General features: G+C 38.7%; 1 protein-coding gene across 2 annotated transcripts in view; it reads left to right on the top strand.

The window, feature by feature from the left end:
• RIOK1 (RIO kinase 1) overlaps positions 1-17,831 on the top strand; it is a 37,389-nt gene that overhangs the window by 9,182 nt on the left and 10,376 nt on the right. For both annotated transcript variants that reach the window (XM_075555237.1, XM_075555238.1), the window contains 11 exons: positions 1,473-1,563; positions 2,396-2,465; positions 3,520-3,562; positions 8,685-8,777; positions 10,274-10,386; positions 10,492-10,572; positions 11,655-11,741; positions 13,382-13,519; positions 14,011-14,114; positions 14,309-14,415; positions 15,845-15,910. In XM_075555237.1, the coding sequence (XP_075411352.1) occupies positions 1,473-1,563; positions 2,396-2,465; positions 3,520-3,562; positions 8,685-8,777; positions 10,274-10,386; positions 10,492-10,572; positions 11,655-11,741; positions 13,382-13,519; positions 14,011-14,114; positions 14,309-14,415; positions 15,845-15,910 (993 nt within the window). The remainder of the gene's footprint in view (positions 1-1,472; positions 1,564-2,395; positions 2,466-3,519; positions 3,563-8,684; positions 8,778-10,273; positions 10,387-10,491; positions 10,573-11,654; positions 11,742-13,381; positions 13,520-14,010; positions 14,115-14,308; positions 14,416-15,844; positions 15,911-17,831) is intronic.

Raw genomic sequence — 17,831 nt, 5'->3', positions numbered from 1 at the left:
GGTTAAATAAATTTACGATGAAATTAGTCATTCACACAGTGGAATATTATAGAGTCATAAAACATGTTGCAGTTGAAGGCCTCCCTGCCACTGAGTCAATTCCAACTCATAGTCACCCTATAGGACAGAGTAGAACTACCCTTGTGGGTTTCCAAGGCTAAATCTTTCCAAAGGAGAAAGCCTTATCATTCTCTCTTGGAGCTGTTGGTTTTGAACTTCTGGCTTTATGGTTAATAATCTAGTGCACATCCCACTATGCTGCAAGAGCTCCCAATTGAGGGTTTAAGGACGTGGAAATATACTCACAATCTACCATCAACTCACCAAACTGTATAGATCATGATCCTAAAACTGCAAGTACTAAAGGTGTAGGGATTCGCAGAACCAGAGGCTCATTATCATTAAGGCGCATCTTCCTGGAACATAAAGATGACTGACAGGTGTGGAGGGGAAAAAGTCAATGTTCTTTTACTCTTAACAGCTCTACCATGGGCTCCAAACCTCTCTGCCATCTTATCCATGCTGACTTAATAGTGACCCTGTAGAACTGCCTCTGGGTTTCCAAGACTGTAAATCTTCATGGGAGTAGAAAGCCTCATCTCTCCAGGAGTAGAAGTGGCTTCAAACTGCTGACCTTGCAGTTAGCAACCCACTGGGTAACCACTATCTCACCAGAGCTCCTTATCATGGACTAGAATATATGAATTTATAAAATAAAGACATTTCACATTTGTTGCCTTGTTTTGGGATATCCCCCTCCTTTGGCGAGAGATTGTGAATTTCAACACAAAGTATAATCCTTTAGGGTAGAGGAAAGTGGGCTGGAAGCCTAGAAAAGGGACTGAAAATCGGACATGTTTGTGTGCTGGGGTTACAAGTGATTTTTTTTTTAACCTGTATTTTTTCTATCATGAATGTGTATATTTTAATCTTAGAAGTATTTTAAAAGTTAAATTTAATGCAGATTTAAAAAAAATTCTGTATGAAAAAGATAGAACTCTGCCTGAGAGTTTCATATTGAGACACAAGATTGACAACTAAAAATGGATTGAATAAGTAGTTTTTAGGCTCTAATAGATTCTAGTGTTGAAGCCTCATTCTTACTCTTATACAAGGTCCAAAATAAGATTCTTAGAACCAGTTTAATGTTAGTCTTAACATATATACTGCAGGGGAACGGGGTACATGTGCACGTGCTTGAGGACTTTGTTTTAAATCTGTAGACCAGTCAAATTAGAAAAATGTATTTAATTTTAGTTTTTTATTGTAGATAAAGAAAAGCTCCCAGATTCTGTACACTCATTGTTCTAGTCAGTAACTTCAAACTATTTCTATTTCAAGTGTCTTTAAAAAATTGTTGAGTAAGGGTACTGCTAAATGTTGGAACTAATAGCTAAGTAAGAAATAAGTGGAAGAAATGTGATGATTATTTGTTTACAGATTTTGTCTTTACACTGTGACTATTGTTTTAGGCAAATCGTCTCACTTCTAACTGTACTTCTGCCAAAATGTCTACTCCAGCAGATAAGGTCTTACGGAAATTTGAGAATAAAATTAATCTAGGTGAGTTTACAAAATACATTACCTCATTGGGCTATGAGGAATTTCTTGAAAATTCATGAAATGTTACAGATTTATTATACGTGACTAGATTAAAGCATTGCTGGCGGAATAATAATACATAGAGAAAATAAAAACTTTCAATGATTTTTCAGAAAACATGGCTTTTTGTCTCATCTGTTATGAGACTTTGAAGTACCAGATACTCCTTCAAGTTCTTGTCTGTTTTGTATGAAAATTTCTGGTAGGGTCATTTAGAATATTGTTATATTTTGTTTTGCTATAGATGTAAGCATTAGGTTATCATAAGCACAGAATTAAAATAGTGACCTGAACTCCCGCTCCTTGGAAATTGCAGTTACCCATCTTTCGTATACCTAGATTCCTAATTGAGCTATCCTAGTGACTCAGGCTGCCAACAAGTACTGAATTCAGGAGTGTGTTCAGCTGCCTGTCGTGTGCCTGCAGTTTGAAAGTTTTAGGCAGAAAGTTGGAATTCAATCAATTATCTATTGGTTGTACAAAGTTTTAGCAAGTGTCTAAAATGGAAGGTATGCAGATAGGGTATTTTTTTTTTTTCAGGGATTTCTTCTAGGTTTCTATTGCTCCAAACTTAAAACTATAGTGATGAAAGCAACAAAACAGCTACATTACATTTACTAAAAGTCTAATTGATGCCTACCATCAAAATGTTAAAAAATTCATTACTAAACAATGTCCTATTTGTAATGAAATATACAAATAAAAATACAGAAAAGAAGGAAGAGGGATGGAGGATCCTGTATTTCAGAGATTGTTAGTGTCTCTTTGTCTCACATAATGTTCTTTTTTTTAGATAAGCTAAATGTTGCTGGTTCTGTCATAAATAAAGTCACTGAAAAGTCTAGACAAAAGGAAGCAGATTTGTAAGTAACATTTTAATTATAAACCATGGTCCAGGATTCTAAGCAGATCAGGTTGCATCTTGGTCCTGATTCTTTTGCAAACAATGTCCATTTCTATTCTCAAATCAGTTCTTTTAAAAAACATTTACTTTTTTATCTTTTGCCTTTGGAAGTTAAAAATATTAAATGAGTCTTCTTAAGATATACACAATAACAATATAATCTTATGAAATCCAAAGATTACATAAGGATGACTAGATTTCAGTTTAAACTAAAACATTGTGTATAAGTGCTCCACTTTTAGATTTTATTAAAAATTGTCCTCTTCTACAAAATATTTTTAAAAACTCAAAATAAAAGCCAATTAGTGACCTACTGAATGCTGTTTCCATTTATACTTCTGTTACGGCTAACTTTGCTAATAAGTTAACAACTCTAAGGTATTAATATCCATTAAAATCATGCAACTGAAAAAAAAAAAATCATGCAACTGGTAGTGTTAGAACTGAGGTTAAAACTAATTTTCTTCTGATTTGCTGCTGTGCTCAAGAGATACCAACTTTAAAAGAAATACCATAGTCATTTGTTATTTCACAGCAGAAGTTTCTGTTTAAATGGATTGTACTGTTACAATCTATATTTGCATACCGTTTATGCTAGATTGTCCCTTAGTGAATGAACTCTAACTAGAATTTGCATTTTGATTCTAGACTCAGACAAAAACCATCATGAAATGATAAGCTATCTTTGCAGAAAGTTCCTAAAGGAAAAGTCTTTTAAATTGACTTTTAATTCTGTGTGGCTAGAATCATTAAAGAGTAGATGGTACACACAGACTCCATGCTTTCTTTTTCTACTACAAATATGTTCCTTTTTGCACAAGGGCATTTAAATGCTTTATAAGGGGACATGAAGATGGTTTCGCTGAGCCCAGAAATTATAGTGGGACCATGAAATGCGTTCTCAAACTACCTGCTTAGGAATTTTCATGGGATGGTTTACATTTAGAAGCTGCATATTTTGATTTCTTTCACTGACTATTGAACATGTCAACTATACTTTGTTTTTCGGTTAGGTATCGCATCAAAGATAAGGCAGACAGAGCAACTGTAGAACAGGTACAATGAAATGTGTTGCAAATTCTTATTTTAAATTAGTGTTTCTTTTCTCTGAAAATAGCTTGCTTTTTCCTGTCATTCTTGCTTAATACTACGCTAGCCAAAAGTACTCCTCTGTAATTATAGGGCTGCATTTTGCTTTAAAATGGCTGTGTAGTCAATAGTTGAGAGTTGTGAGCTGTGACTCTGTGAAACCACCTAGCAGTGCTTCCGCTAGCTAAAGTATCTATCCGGGAATCTTCTCTCTGAAGTAAGGTCTACAGGTGTTTTGTAAACTTTTCCAGAAGATAAAGTGTCTGGCACAAAGCAGGTTTTAGGAGGTGGGAGGAAAATGGACTAAGAGGAGAGGTAAGGCCAACAAATTTCCAGTTAGAAATCTTTTTCCTTGTTTATAAATTGTGTTTCCCCCCCCCCCTTCCTATTCAAGAATGGGGAGAAATTGGCCCCTGATCATCCACACAGATCATAGGAAACACAGAGTGTTAAACCCTCAATTTTTTAGGTCAGTTTGACTCACTCAGATAAACCTTAGAAGATAGACTCGTAATCTGTTTCCAAAAGGTCACCCCCCCTATGCCCCCGACCAAATTAAAATGAACAAACAAAAGCCAAAGTCGCTGCCTCTGAGTCGATACTGACTTACAGTGGCCCTGTAGGACAGGGTAGAACTGCCCCTGTGAGTTTCTGAGACACTGTACATCTTTACAGGAGAAAGCCTGTCTTTCTCCTGTGGAGCAGCTGGTGGTGCGGGTCACAGCCCAGTGTGTAACCCCTATGCCACCAGGGCCGTGAAAAACAGACTCAGTTCTGTTCTGCACACATGAAATCACCGTGAGTCAGCATCAATTTGACAGCAACTTGTAACACAAATTGCCCCATATGTCAAGGATTCCTGACATATTGGATGATAGCATTGGCCTAGATTTTTGATGTGTAGAAAATGATAAAACATCAAAACATTGCAGTGGCTGTTTCCTTCCCCTCTCCTCTCTTGCCACGCGTATGGCAAACATTTAGGAAGAGTAGCCTCTTCAAACTGCAGGACTTTTCGTTTAAGGCGCAAGAACCGATTTGAACATCTACCTCAACCCCCAAAAGGAGTAGCACCTATTCAGAACTCTGAGTCATTTGTGCAATTGAAGAAGTCTGTCTTTAGTCAACAGGTGCAAAGTATGGGTCTGTGTCTTCATTAATTTCTTTTTAGTCTGCTTGCCATTTATGGTTAAAAACAATAAGGTTTAGCTCAGATGAGCCAGCCTTATTTTTTTTAAAACTAATTTAGGCAGGTGACTTTTTTTCCTTCTTCTGAAGTTTGAATAAGCTACATATCCTAAGTTTTAAGATTAAAAAAAATACTTTGCTCTGTTTATTTTCTTAAACATTTCTCTTTCCCTTAATTAAAAAAAAACTAAAACTTTCAATAAATCATTTTATTGGGGGCTTTTACAGCACTTACAACAATTGCATCAAGCATATTTTTACATATATTGCCGTCATCATTTTCAAAACTTTTTTCAACTTGAGCCCTTGCTATCAGCTCCTCTTTATTCCCCTCCCTCCCACCCTTGTGAACCCTTGATCATGTATAAATTATTTTTATTTTCATATTTTACGCCATCCGCTGTCTCCCTTCACCCAAGTTCCTCAATTGTTTTACGCCATGTTTGCATGCTGTTCCTTTCTGTGCCCCAATGTATATGATTATCAATTTGAATCACTGCAGATCTCTCTCCAGATCCCTGAACCCAACTCTTACTCCCCTCTATAGTTGCAATAGTTGCCATTCAAGTTTCGTCCTACCATTTTCTAAAAGGTATTTTGGTTTTGACGTGATCACAATTACTTCCTGAAGCTAGTTTAGCCACTTCTCTCTATGGGCTGAGCCATACAGTTGTACTGCTGGTGAATTACGACTGGAAGCAAAATAAATACCTGACTCGAAGTCAGGAAAGGACAAGATTAAGCTTTAAAATGTATTTCCTCTCCTCTGTTTCTTTCTTTTTCAAAAATCATTTTATTAGGGGCTCATACAGCTCTTAGCACAATACATACGTACATACGTTGTGTCAAGCACATTTTTACATTTGTTGCCATCATCATTTTCAAAACATTTTCTTTCTACTGGAGCCCTTGGTATCAGCTCCTCATTTTTCCCCCTTCCTCAGGAACCCTTGATAATTTATAAATTATTTTTATTTTTCTTGTCTTCCCCTGACCAATGTCTCTCTTCACCCACTTTTCTGTTGTCCGTCCCCCTGGGAGGAGGGTATTATATGTAGATCCTTGTGATCGGTTCCCCTTTTCTCCCCCCCCCCCCACAATCTTTCCCTTCCCCTCCTTGTATTGTTACTCTCATTATTGGTCCTGAGGGGCTTGTCTGTCCTGGATTCCCTGTGTTTCCATCTCCTGTTTCTTAAAGAAAACTTTGAATCCTTTTTATTCATCATGATTTACTGAAGACACTTACCATGACTGATCTATAGCAGGAGTTAGCAGCCTTTTTCCCTCAAGGCCAGATAATAAATAGCTTGTTTTATGGGCCAAATATAGTATCTGTCACATATTTTTCCCTTTTTTATAACCATTGAAAATATGGAAGCCAATCTTCCCTTTAGGCAAAAATGGACTACTATGGCCTAGATTTGGCCCACAAGCCAGCCATACAGTGCTGACCCCTGGCTCAGAGCCTATCCAGAATGGCAGCCACTGGCCACATTGGCCTATTGGATTTAGTATATAAAGCAGAATGTAAAGTACCATATATACTTGAGTATAAGCTGACCCGAATATCAGCCGAGGCACCTAATTTTAGCACAAAAACTGCATTAAAAAACATGCTGAGGGAGCAAATGAAGTGAGAGGAAGAGAGTGGAGCACATCCTGGCCCACCAAGCCTTGATGAAGAGGTTCCCGCTCAGATCAGCCAATCCACAGAGAAGACCATATGGCCGGCTTCACTATGAGACACGACATCCCTCACTGACCCATAGCCCTATAGGGGACAACACTGGAGACACAGTATGGGAATCCTGCCCGATCTGATCCCACCACATCGAGGCAAAGCACTTAAGGGCGTCGAACAGAACAACAAAGGGAACAGAGCAATGAAGTCCCCAAGGAATACTAAAAATGGACTTTGGGGTCAGAGCTTGGTGCCCCATCAGGCTCGACTGGAAAACACTCCTAAAGGCAAACCATCAGTGCTTGAACTAACTACTAGCTTTTCTTTCTTGTGTTTTTTGTCATTGAATTGTTATTGTTTTGTTTTCTTTGGTTGCTTGGTTTTGCTCTGTCGTGTTTTTGTGCATGTTAATATCTCCACAGGTCTGTCTAAATAAGATAGGCTGGATGAACAATCTGGAGGCGAAAACAATGGGACTGACAGTTCCGGGGGGCGGGGGGCATGGGAGAGTGGGAGGTGGGGGGAAAGGTAGTAGTGTTAACAAACCCAGGGACAAGGGAACAACAAGTGATCCAAACCGGTGGTGAGGAGGATGTAGGAGGCCTGGTAGGGCGCAACCAAGGGTAATGTAACTGAGAGGAATTACTGAAACCCCAAAGAAGGCTGAACATGATAGTGGGTCAAGAGGAAAGTATAATGAAATAGAGGAAAGAGCTAGGAGGCAAAGGGCATATATAGGGGTCTAAATAGAAGCATGTACATATGTAAATATGTTTCTTTATGAGGATGTAGAAATAGATCTATGTGCATATATGTGTAGGCTTAGTATTAAGGTAGCAGATGGATATTGGGCTTCTACTCAAGTACTTCCTCAATGCAAGAACACTTTGTTCTATTAAACTGGCATTCCATGATGCTCACCTTCCCGACAGGATCACGGAAGACAAATGGGTGCATAAGCAAATGTGGTGAAGAAAGCTGATGGTGCTGGCTGTCAAAAGATATAGTGTCTGGGGTCTTAAAGGCTTGAAGGTAAACAAACAGCCATCTAGCTCAGAAGCAACAAAACCCACATGGAAGAAGCATACCAGCCCGTGTGATCAAAATGTGTCGAAGGGATCAGGTATCAGGCATCATCAGAACAAAAATATTGTGAATGCTGGGAGGAGTGCGGAGTGGAGACCCAAATCCCATCTATAGGCAGGGATGAGACGAGCCAGTCACGGTGCAGTAAAACAACGATGAAACATATAACTTTCATTTAGTTCCTAAATGATTCCCCCCCCCACACACTATCATGATCCCAATTCTACCTTAAAATTCTGGCTAGACCAAAGGATGTACACTGGTACAGATAAGAACGGGAAACACAGGGAATCCAGGGTTGATGATCCCTTCAGGACCAGTGGTGAGAGTGGTGATACTGGAAGGGTGCAGAGAATGAGGGGTGGAAAGAGGGAACCGAGTATAAGGATCTACATATAACGTCCTTTGGGAACGGACAACACAAAAGTGGGTGAAATGAGATGTCGGACAGTGTAAAAACTGACAAAATAATGATTTATAAGTTATCAAGGGTTCAGGAGGGAGGGGGGAATGGGTAGGGAGGGGGAAAATGAGCTGATGCCAGGGACTTAAGTGGAGAGCAAATGTTTTGAGAATGATGAGGTCAACGAATGTACAAATGTGCTTGACACAATTGATGTATGTATGGATTGTGATAAGAGTTGTATGTGCCCCTAATAAGATGATTTATTAAAGAAATCATACTGAAAAACTCGGCTTATACATGAGTATATATGGTATGTCTTTAATACATTTTTATATTGATTTCATTGAATTGATAATTGGCTAGCTGTATTAAGTAAAATGTATTAAAATTAATTTCATCTTTTTTCCAAGTGATGAGAAAATTTTTGCTTAATTGCTTACATATTATTCCTATTAACTAACATTGGCTTAGAGCTGATTTCTGTCTCCCTTGGATATGGTAGCTCTTAGTTTCTGTAGCTGAATGTGCTTATTGGTCTATTGTCTCTAGTTCCTTTGAAGTTCACCCACATTTTATTTATGAAAGTCAGGGTGCATAAAGACACCATCTGAGTAACTCTCATTGAGTCAAGCAGGTGTGTGTGCAGATGACTTACTTGCGAGTACTTTATTGAGAAACGATTGGGTTCCATATTTGTAACTTTCTTACTGTTTACGTTTATTTTTCAGGTGTTGGATCCCAGGACTCGAATGATTTTATTTAAGATGTTGACTAGAGGCATCATCTCAGAGATCAATGGCTGTATCAGCACAGGAAAAGAAGTGAGCTTTTCTTTGGGAGGCCATATGTTTCCAAGTTTCCTCATTTTAGATACCAAAGGGAACTCAGGCACTTGTAAATGAGTGAGTTGTACCTTAAGAAGAAAAATGAGGCTAGGGGAGATTCCGGTCAGGCCTGGGTGGCTTAATACACTTTTCCTGTGCTTTTAGTTACCAGTACTGTGTTGAATCATCAACTAGCTGTGCCAGACACTTAGTATAGATAATGAAATAAACCTGAGCCCTAATCAGAAGTTAATACTTAAAAAAAAAGAGAAGTTACTAATGGAAGGGTGTCATGGGGTTGGGGTTGGGAGATTGTCTCATTTCTATGAATAATCCAGTATCCCAATTTTTAAAAATAAATATATGAGTGTGGAAAAGACAGCTAGCAACTAATCCTTTGGGAAGCATTTCTCAGTAAAATTCAATTTATAAATTATTCAATGTCTGCAAATAGTCTCCATATATTTAAAGTACAAAAAGGAATGAAACCATTTCTTACACATATTTAACATGTAAATTGGTGATCTCTTTATACCTTTTGGTATGTTTCATATTTTAATTCTTACCTTTAAAACCTAGTGACGTTTCTTAAGCATGCTGTCTTAGAAGCTATTAAGTGAGTACCCCGACACAGGGAAAACAGCAAAATGTTTTTTTCTCTTAAGGAAAACTGAGTAGAGAAGTGTGGTAATGTTAAAGATCTAGAGCAGGATAGGGTGGTAAAAGTTAGATCAGAATTCCCGAGATTCATTTAAGGAGATGACTGGGATCTCTGGAGACCCTGGCACTTGAGTCTTCTCCCGGAGATGGAGTTCAAGGGGAAGTTGCCGGGTGCCTTCTGTGGGCCAGCACCGGAGGGAAATTGAATTAATGGGACTTCTTTTTCTTTAAGGTGTTTTTCATTTTGCAATAATTTAAATAGTGACAGAAGACAGAATAGCTAGATAAGACCTATTCCTTCAGTAAGAAGTAAAATTTTAATCATAACACTATATGTAGCACCTCTTAAAACTTTATTACTATATATACGTGTGTATAAGCCAAGTGTTTCAGCACGTCTTAAATGCAGTTTTTGTGGTAAAATTAGGTGCCTCGGCTGATATTCAGGCTGGCTTGTACTCGAGTATATATGGTATGTTTTCATGGAGGCAATATAGTGCCAAGGTTAATTTGTGATTTAGGAGCCAGACAGCTATGAGCTTGAATTCTAACAATCTGTTTCCTAGCAATGTGGTTTGGCACACTATACTCACTTACTGCGCCTCTGTGACGTGAGAACTTTCATAATAGCTGGGCATTGGGATGTTGTGAGATCTAAACACTTGTGAGATTCTTAGCATTTTATATGACACAGTCTGTAACTAGAATGGTTAGTTCCATTAGTTCTTGTTAACCCTAGGATCTTGGTATTGACTTTTGAAAAGTAGAACCATACAATAAAAATTAAAATACTGTTTGTAGTTAACACAGGTTTTATTTTTGGCTTACAATAGGCTAATGTATACCATGCTAGCACAACAAATGGAGAGAACAGAGCAATCAAAATTTATAAAACTTCTATTTTGGTGTTTAAAGACCGGGATAAGTATGTGAGTGGGGAATTCAGGTGAGCTTATGGATTTTTCCCCCATGTTGGTTTAATTTCTGTTGCCTTAAAAAATTAAAGTAGAATAATGGAATAGTTGAGATGACAACTATTTTCTTGTTTAAGGTTTCGTCATGGCTATTGTAAAGGAAATCCCAGAAAAATGGTGAAAACTTGGGCGGAAAAAGAAATGAGGAATTTAATCAGGTGACTATCTGGGAACTTGTGTGATTGTGCCAGCCTGCACTTTGCCATTGGCCCATTTCTACTGCCAATCCCTGAGTAGTTCTGCCCAAATACCAGACGCATTAGGGTTAGCCAGTGCCATTAGATCTGCCTTGGTAAGCAGAAGAAACACATTTCTGGACACAGGACCTACCATGTTTGCATTCTGAGATACCTTTACTGAAGAATTCTGCCATGATTCATGTTTATTCAATTCAGTAAGGCGAGTGCAATTGAAGAGTCTTAGAAGCTGAGTTAAAATGTTTGGAATTTTTTCTGAGTAATAAGGAACTGTTCAAGGATTCTAAACAGGGAAGTAACGCAGTTGGTGCAGGTGACATATCACTTTGTGAAGAGCCATTGATGGTCTAGACAGATTTTGTTTGGTCCTAAACTTTGGCTTCTTAGAGTGTACTCTTCAGATTTTAACCCAGTTTTAGATATATTATTGTTTTTGTTCCCATAGACACCTATGCATTAGGTAAAACCTCAGCCTAGCTGAGATTGTGTTTCCTCAAATTGTTCCTTTCCAATGTCTTACATTTTCAATGTTGAACACCACATGTTCTACACATTGGATAATACTGATCAAGTATTCCCTGTTTTCGAGTCTTTCTGAAATCTCTTTGCATTTTATTGGCTAATATGTGTGGATCCATCTATTTTTATTATGCATTTTTCAGATTGATCAACTCAAAAGATAGCTGCAGATATGTCCGCTGTATTTCACTGATTCTAATATGCACGTTTTCGCATAGTTTGCCATCTCTGGAATTGGATTGGATGTTACAGCTTATGGAGTGATATAGTTCAGTTAGTATCTCTAATCATTCTTGATATATATATATATATATATTTCTGTATAATGTGTGTGTGTGTGTGTGTAATGGTGCTTTATATGTGCGCTGGTGCTTTAAAGTTAATGCAGTTACAGGAAAGTTAACTACAGTAATGCAGTTGAGAGGCCTGATTTCTTCACAGGGTTAATCTTGTGTGCTCTAGCTATTATAATTTGTTTCTGTTTTGACTTCTTGATTGTCCTTATATTTGTTACAATATGACAGGTTAAACACAGCAGAAGTACCATGCCCAGAACCTATAATGCTAAGAAGTCATGTTCTTATCATGAGTTTCATTGGAAAAGGTGACATGTAAGTATATGGAGAATCTAAGGATTATATACTTGGGACTATATTTTTAAGAATTTTGAATTAGCCAATATATTAATATTTTCCACTCGTAGGCTCTTTTATAGTGAGATTTTTTGGGATGAGTTTTTCCTATTTTCTTAGTGCATAATTGCTATGAATTTAGAATGGTATGTCTGAAGCGAGACAGGCTGTGTGTGCTACGTGCAGTTCACAAGGTGAGTTGTGGAACAGAAGTGCATGTAATCGTTCAGCGTCAAGCAAGAAAATGTGTTCTGAGTGCCCGGCTACCAAAAGATAACAGTGTCTGGAGTCTTAACGGCTTGAAGATAAACAAGAGGCCATCTAGCTGAGAAGCAGCAAAGCCCACATGGAAGAAGCACACCAGCTTGGCTGGCCACGAGGTGTAGAAGAGACCAGTTGTCAGACATCAAAGAGCTAAAAACCATATCAGCGGGTGCTCACCTTCCTGACACAACCACTGAAGACAAACGTGTGCATAAGCAAATGTGGTGAAGAAAGCTAATGGTGCCCGGCTATTAAAAGACATAGCGTCTAAGGACTTAAAAGCTTGAAGATAAACAAGTGGCCATCTAGCTGAGACGCATCAAAGCACACATGGAAAAAGCAAATGAGCCTGTCTGATCACAAGGTGCAGAAAGGACCAGTTATCAGACAGCAAATTGCTAAAAACGATATCAGTGGGTGCCTACCTCCCTGATAACGATCAATGAAGCCAAACGTGTGCATAAACAAATGTGGGGAAGAAAGCAGATGGTGCCCAGCTATCAAAAGATAGAGCGTCTGGGGTCTTAAAGGCTCAAAGATAAACCAGTGGCCATATAGCTCAGAAGCAACAAAGCCCACATGGAAGGAACACACCAGCCTGTGTGACCACGAGCTGTCAAAGGGATCAGGTATCAAGCATCAAGGAACATAAAACCATATCATTGAAAAGGTGGGTGAGTGCAGAGTGGAGACTCAAAGCACAAAGGTAGCCAACCAGACACCCCTTGCTGAGGGGCTGTGGGGAGGAGATGAACTAGGCAGGGTGCAGGGTAGCAACGATGAAACATATAACTTTCCTCTAGTTCTTAAATACTTCCTTCCCCCCACTATCATGATCCCAATTATACCTTGCAAATCTGGCTAGACCAGAGAATGTACATTGGTACAGATAGCAACTGGAAACACAGGGAATCCAGGACAGATGACTCCTCCGGAACCAGTGATGAGAGTGGCGATGCCTGGAGGATGGAGAGAATGTGGGGTAGAAAGGGGAAATTGATTACAGGAATCTACACATAGCCTCCTCCCAGTGGGAGGGACAGCAGAGAAGAGGGCAGGGGGAGACGTGGGACAGTGTAATATATGACAAAATAATAATAATATATGAATGATGAAGGGTTCATGAGTTGGGGGGGAGTGGGGAGGGAGGGGGAAAATGAGCAGCAAATGTTAAGGGCTCAAGTAGAAGGCAAATGTTTTGAGAATGATGATGGCAGCAAATGTACATATATTTTTGACACAATGGATGTATATGGATTGTGATAAGTGTACGAGCCCCCAATAAAATGATTTAAAAAAAAGAAAATGTGTTTTGGGTCAATGTGTCTTAGTTATTCATTATATTTTTATTCAAGGCCTGCACCACTCTTGAAAAATGTCCAGTTATCAGAATCCAAAGCTCGGGAATTATACCTGCAGGTAATTGAATACATGAGACGGATGTACCAGGATGCCAGACTTGTCCATGCAGATCTCAGTGAATTTAACATGCTGTAAGTGTGTGTGTTCCCTCAGGAACTTGTAGTGGTTGTTTTCTGTTCCTTAAAAATACAAGCAAAATGCCAGTCTTAAAATGTCATACTAGTTCTACAGTTTTGGCATTCATTGGCTTTTACACAGTAATAGTATAAAATGTGGTCTCTGCCTTCATTCACTACAGTCAGAGTCACACTTTGATCATTTATAGAGGTAATGGAATTTCATTTTTCTTATACTCATTGTTATTAGCTCCCCATTTCCCCCCAAGCTCCCCTGCTGTACCCTCAAGGAACCATTAACCCAGTTACTGTCTATAGATTCACCCATCTTGATCTCTTCTACTGGGACATATACAAAAATACAAACCAGTGAGTCAAAAATGCACTTAGAACTTTAAACATTTTTCATCTCTTACTAAGGAATTCACAATAAAAATTTTTAAATTAGCTCAAAAAATAATGTAGCATTGTCATCTCCCAATAGCCTCTCTTCCCTCATCCACCAGGTACAATAATGGAGATGTGTACATCATTGATGTTTCTCAGTCCGTAGAGCATGACCACCCACATGCTTTAGAATTCTTGCGAAAAGACTGTGCCCATGTCAATGGTGAGTGGAAACTGGAGTTTTCTGACAACTTGTTTGTGTACGTTGGTTCTGTCCTCAGTGAACCTGTTGCTATAAAACCAGGGCCTTAAGTCATTACGTGATGCCATTTGCTTGCAGGTGGTATATTTTTGTTTCTTTATTTTTCTTAAAATAGTTTCTCTCAATGCTATCATGAACATATTTTCTTCTGGCAGAATTTTTTCTGAAGCACAATGTGGCTGTGATGACTGTGCGGGAGCTCTTTGAATTTGTTACAGACCCATCAGTTACACGTGAGCACATGGACGCTTATCTCTCGAAGGTTAGCTGGGAAAGAAGGGTGAAAAGGGAAAGAACAAAATGGCAACAGTAATGCACGGGCCGCTTCCGAGGCACTCCGAGACCTTGGCATAGATTTTATGTAGTTAACAGCTTCCTGTGACATTTTCTTCTGAGTTCAGAAGTGGGAAATTAAAAATAGGGTAAATAAAACCAGGTCTCCTGCCTTTAATCATCTAGCCAGGTCACTTAGAATCTCAAAGTGTATGAATGTTTATTAAGAAACCTAGCTTTTGGATCATTCCTTTCCTTTGATTTTCAAACACCTGTCAGAGTCACAGAATTGTGACCATACAACATGTGCCTAAACAGGTTTTCCCGTTTTCATTCCTTTTGATGTTCTTCCTTTCCCTGGAAGGCCTCCCGTTTTTCTTTGTTCAGTTGTTCTTTGCCTGGTGAACTTTGTAGCTCAGTTTAGAATTCTTTCTTGAGGCACAAACCAGCAGAAATCATTAATCACAGATTGATCACAGATCAGTTTCCATATCATAGAACTTTATAGTTAAAATAGAAAATTAATGAACCTAGTGACACATTGATTAAAGCACTCATGTGAAAACTGAAAGGTCAGTGGTTTGAACCCATCAGCTGTTTCACGGGAGAAAATGTTGTCATCCGCTTCCGTAAAGATTTACTGCGTTGGAAACCCTATGGGGCAGTTTGTTGTGTATAGATCACTATGAGCTGTAATCAGTTGGCTTGCAGTGGTTTTGGCTTTTGATTAGAAAAAATAAGGATACTGGGTGACACACAGTTAAGCAATTAAGCACTCAGCTGCTAACTAAAAGGTTGGCAGGCCAAACTCATCTAGTGAGAGCAAACCCTGGCAATGTGCTCCTGTAACGGAGTTTAGAAAACCCTACTGAGCAGTACTGCTCTGCCACATGGGATTTCCGTGAGGCAGAAATCCAGTCAACAGCTTCTCACATCATCAAATAAATTGTCTCACATTTTCATTTCTTATTGTACCAAATTCTTTTTAAGTTTAAAAAGTATGAACTCTTAAAGGATAGGCATTTTGTTATGTTGCCAGTGCCTAGTCAGTACCTGGCATATGAGTTACTTGACAACACGCAATTTTTATTTTTCAGCTCTTTAATTTAGCACTAATTTGAGTCCACACTTAAAAACAAACCCTGGTGTCACTGTTCCTTTTCTCTTTCCTTATATTTTAAGTAGAATGGAAAACATGTCTTCAGTGTTACAGAGGTGAACAATGGAAAGAACCCTTTGGTATCTTTGTCAGCGTCTCAGTTTCATTCATTATGTGCTCAGAGAACTTTCTGTGGTTGGTTGTGGCCTTAGAGCCATAGATTCAAGCAATGGTTATTTCATTCGTTAAGTTACAGTTTTCCTTTGTAATATCTATCTGTAGGTGGAATGTAAAGGAAAATAATTTTTTTTCCCCCCAGGCCATGGAAATAGCATCTCAAAGGACCAAGGAAGAAAGGTCCAGCCAAGACCACGTGGATGAAGAAGTAAGATTAGTTGCCTTTTCATATCTCTGGGAAATAGTTGTATTTTAAGATCTTTTAAAATATTGATTTAATCATGAACTTGATTATAATAGATATGCAGTGTTTTTAAAACAATACCATTTCTTTCAGACTTCATATGTTACATAATTTAACTGAGCCAAATTGTATAATTTGCATTTCGTTAAATCACCATATTTATTAACTTCTTAGTCTATTGTCCTAGATGGCGAACAATTTTTTAAGGAACTTGCTGAGATATAATAGTCCCTGGGTAGAACAGACAGTCAAGCACTGAACTACTGATGAAACAATTAATGCTTCCAACCCAGCCTTTGAAGGTGCCTTCAAAGAAAGGCCTGATGAACTCCTTCCAAAAGGTCACAACCTTGCAAATCTTTTTTGTTAAGTTTTGAGGTTTTTTTGTGGGGATATATGACAAGCACAAACCTGTTTCTTTGTTCCTGTTTTTAATTTGCGATTAAAATTGCAAATGCAGAATTTTTAGGTATTGATTTCAATAGCACTGTAGTTTTGAAATATGAGGGGGTAACCCCCTCACCCCCCAAAAAACCCGAAAACAAAAAAAATGGGGAAAAGCTCTGCTGGATAGAGCTTTCATAGTACGCAATTTTCCTGCTAAGCAAGCATTGAGCAACTAAGTTAGTGCACCCAGTGGCATTGCCTGGGAAGGGTTTCTCTGGTCACAGTGAATTTTTTTCGTGAAAGCAGTTTTGCTCAAACCTCATTTTTTGTGATGACTAATTTAAGACTACAGCGTACAGCTGTGAAATTTTGTTTTCTGCTCGGGAAAAATGCTGCAGAAACTATTGTGATGTTGAACACAACTTACAAGAACAGTGCTGTGGGAAAAAAATCTCAACTATACGAGAGTGGTTTTCTCATTTCAAAAAAGGTGAAATGTCAATTGATGACAAACCTCATTCTGGACATCCATCAACTTCCCAAAAGGACGAAAACATCAACTTCATAGAGCATTTGGAGTTTGTTCCACCAGGTCAGACTGTTCATCAAGCTTCCTATTTAGAGGTTCTAAAAAGATCACGTAACAGTGTGCTACAAAAAAGGCCTGCTTTGTGGCAGGCGGGGGACTGGGTTTGCCACTACAACAATGCACCAGTTTGGGGCATAAAACAGCATGTTCATACAGCCATCTCAGTGCACCAGTTTTGGGCAAAAAACAGCATGCATCTCTTGCCCCACACACCTTACTCACCTGACCTCACTTCGTATGACTTCTTTTTGTTTCCCCGAATGAAGAGGAGCATGAAAGAACAGCGATATGATGATATAGAAGAGGTGAAGAGAAAAACGAGGGAGGTGCTGTCAGCCATCCAAACACGAGTTTGAAAGATGTTTCCAAGAATGGAACTATATATATATATATATATATATTTGGAATCACATATTTGACTAAGTGTATTGGAGAGTACTTTGAAGGCGATAAGGTTTTTTTGTTTGTTTGTTGGTTTTCTTTTTAAGCAAAAGGGAAGAAATTTGTTGGAGTCCATACGGGAAACCCTAGGGGGGGCTCAGCATACCCTACTGTGTAGGCATGCCCAGCAAAGAGTTATACCATTCACTGTACCCCCATGTCCCAGAGGGACTCCCCTTGAGCCAAGCCCCAAAGCGCCAGGACTGGCTGGAGTTGGGGGTGGGTAAGGTGGTTTTGTTAAAAAAATGTAAATACATAGTTTTGAAAAATCTAATTTTTGTTGTTGTTGTTGTTGTCCCCTCATATTTATGCTCTGGTGAAAAATAAACTGTTTAGTCCCCTGCCCCAACTGTTGGTGTAATGGAGGAATATGAGATACCCTGCATTCATCAGTACTTCCCAACCTCTTTTCCCTATAACAATGTGGTAGATGATGTTCCCATGCAAGAACATGTTCCTATGTGAGAC

The sequence above is a fragment of the Tenrec ecaudatus genome, chromosome 7, assembly GCF_050624435.1.
Source record: "Tenrec ecaudatus isolate mTenEca1 chromosome 7, mTenEca1.hap1, whole genome shotgun sequence".
NCBI classification, from domain to species: Eukaryota; Metazoa; Chordata; class Mammalia; order Afrosoricida; family Tenrecidae; genus Tenrec; species Tenrec ecaudatus.
Note: the sequence above shows the minus strand (reverse complement) of the source record. Positions and strands in the feature narration are given on the sequence as shown.